A 1,739-nucleotide genomic window follows, 5' to 3' on the forward strand; every position below is an offset into this window, starting at 1 on the left:
CTGTTCTATAACAGCGGCATTATGCAGTATTAGTCCTTTTGTGATTGAGATATTTCACTGAGCATAATGTCCTTCATGGTCACACATGTTGTATAATATTTCATGAGTTCTTTGTTTTTCAGTGCTTCATGATATTCCGTTGTGGTGATGGTTTATTTTTACAATTCTAGCTTATAAAGGTACACACACTTTTCATAACAAGTTGATGCCTAGAGTTGATCGACTCCAGGGACTTTTTCACAGCTACCACGTTCTCACCTTAGGTGCCAGCCAGCCCTCCAGCTACAGCTGCCGACAAAATGGCCAGAGAGGGATCAAGATACTATTTTTTAAAAGGCTGGTGGTGCTCCGGATATACTGTTGAACAAGGTTCCTATTTATATTCTTGTAGGAAAAAGACAATAGCATACAAATAAGAAAATATCAAGTAGTTGGTAAGATGAGAGGCACAAGAATGAGTTTGCATGGTGATAGGAATGTTCAAGTAGTGAGGAGGAAATTGACAATATAAGGGAGAGAACTGGTAACTGTGGAGTGAAGACTGAGAGAAATGGAAACCAGTATAGAAAGGGAGAGACTGGCTATGAACAGAAGTTTAAGCACTTCATTCATTTTCATAAGAAAGAAAGCATAAAAGAGATCTTCAAAATTTGGTAGTGAAATATGAGGAAGTCCTTGTCTGATATTTAAGACCCCATAACCCACATATATAAAATACAAAATAGAATTATCAGCTAAGAGTAGAAAGAAGGGAATCAGCCTGGGAGATTTGAGGATGAAATTGAGTAAAGTAAGGAAGTATAAAAAAATTAAGGAGGTATAGGTATTTTAAAACATTGTTACATTCTTATTACACATGTAGAGTTAGATCTGTCATCATAACAGTGTTTCTCCAAGAACATTTACCAACTGGGGTGCAGGCATGGAGAGAAGTGGCTCACTGGATTTATTTAGCATTAAGATTTTGCCAGTAAACTTCAGGGCATAAGAGAAAAGGAAGAGAGTTTTTAGAAGGCAGTGATTTTAATATTGTGGAATGCAGACATGAGGAACAGGCAGTGATGGATAGTAAAAGCATTGGAAGCTCAACGATTGGACATCTTAAAAAAGTTGAAATTGCTGAGTGGGAGAATTAGGCAGAAAGAATTTGTTCTTTAGGTTCCATCAAGTTGCTTCTGACTCATAGAGACTGGATGAGCAACAGGTTTGAACTTTGTCCTATTCTGAGACATCCTCATGATCTCGGACATACTTGAACCCATTGTTACAGTAGGATATCAGTCCATCTTGTTGAGACATCTTCCTCTTTTCTCTGACTCTCCACCGTTCTCAGCATGATGCCCCTTCCAAGGACTAGCCCCTCCTGACCACACGTCCAAACCATGTGAGACAAAGTTTCACCCTCCTTGCCACTAAGGAGCAACATGGTTATACTTTATCCTGTCCAAGGGCATTGATTTTTCTTTTGTCATCCTTGTTCATTATCTTTATTCGTCTTAATTCATTGTAACTTTCAGATACATAGGAACTAATTGAAAAGACTGTGATTTGCATCAAGCGCACTTTAGTCTTTAAACTGACATTGTTGCTCTTTATCACTTTGGAGAAGTCTTTGACAATAGATTTTTCCCAATGTAATATGCTGCTACCCAGGGTATTGATTATGGACCCAAACAAAATGAATAACTGACAATTTCAGTCTTTGCTTCATTTATCACAATGTTGCCTGTTGGTCCAGT

At 38.0% G+C, this 1,739-nt stretch overlaps 1 protein-coding gene across 1 annotated transcript in view; it reads left to right on the plus strand.

Moving 5' to 3' along the window:
- The first annotated feature begins 1,061 nt into the window (after nucleotides 1–1,061).
- Nucleotides 1,062–1,739, plus strand: part of MCM10 (minichromosome maintenance complex component 10) — a 58,807-nt gene continuing 58,129 nt past the window's right edge. Inside the window, exon 1 of the mRNA XM_006894316.1 lies at nucleotides 1,062–1,123. Within this exon, the coding sequence (XP_006894378.1) occupies nucleotides 1,062–1,123 (62 nt within the window). The remainder of the gene's footprint in view (nucleotides 1,124–1,739) is intronic.

The sequence above is a fragment of the Elephantulus edwardii genome, unplaced genomic scaffold (assembly GCF_000299155.1).
Source record: "Elephantulus edwardii isolate Elephantulus edwardi_28Jun2011 unplaced genomic scaffold, EleEdw1.0 scaffold00139, whole genome shotgun sequence".
Lineage (NCBI taxonomy): Eukaryota > Metazoa > Chordata > Mammalia > Macroscelidea > Macroscelididae > Elephantulus > Elephantulus edwardii.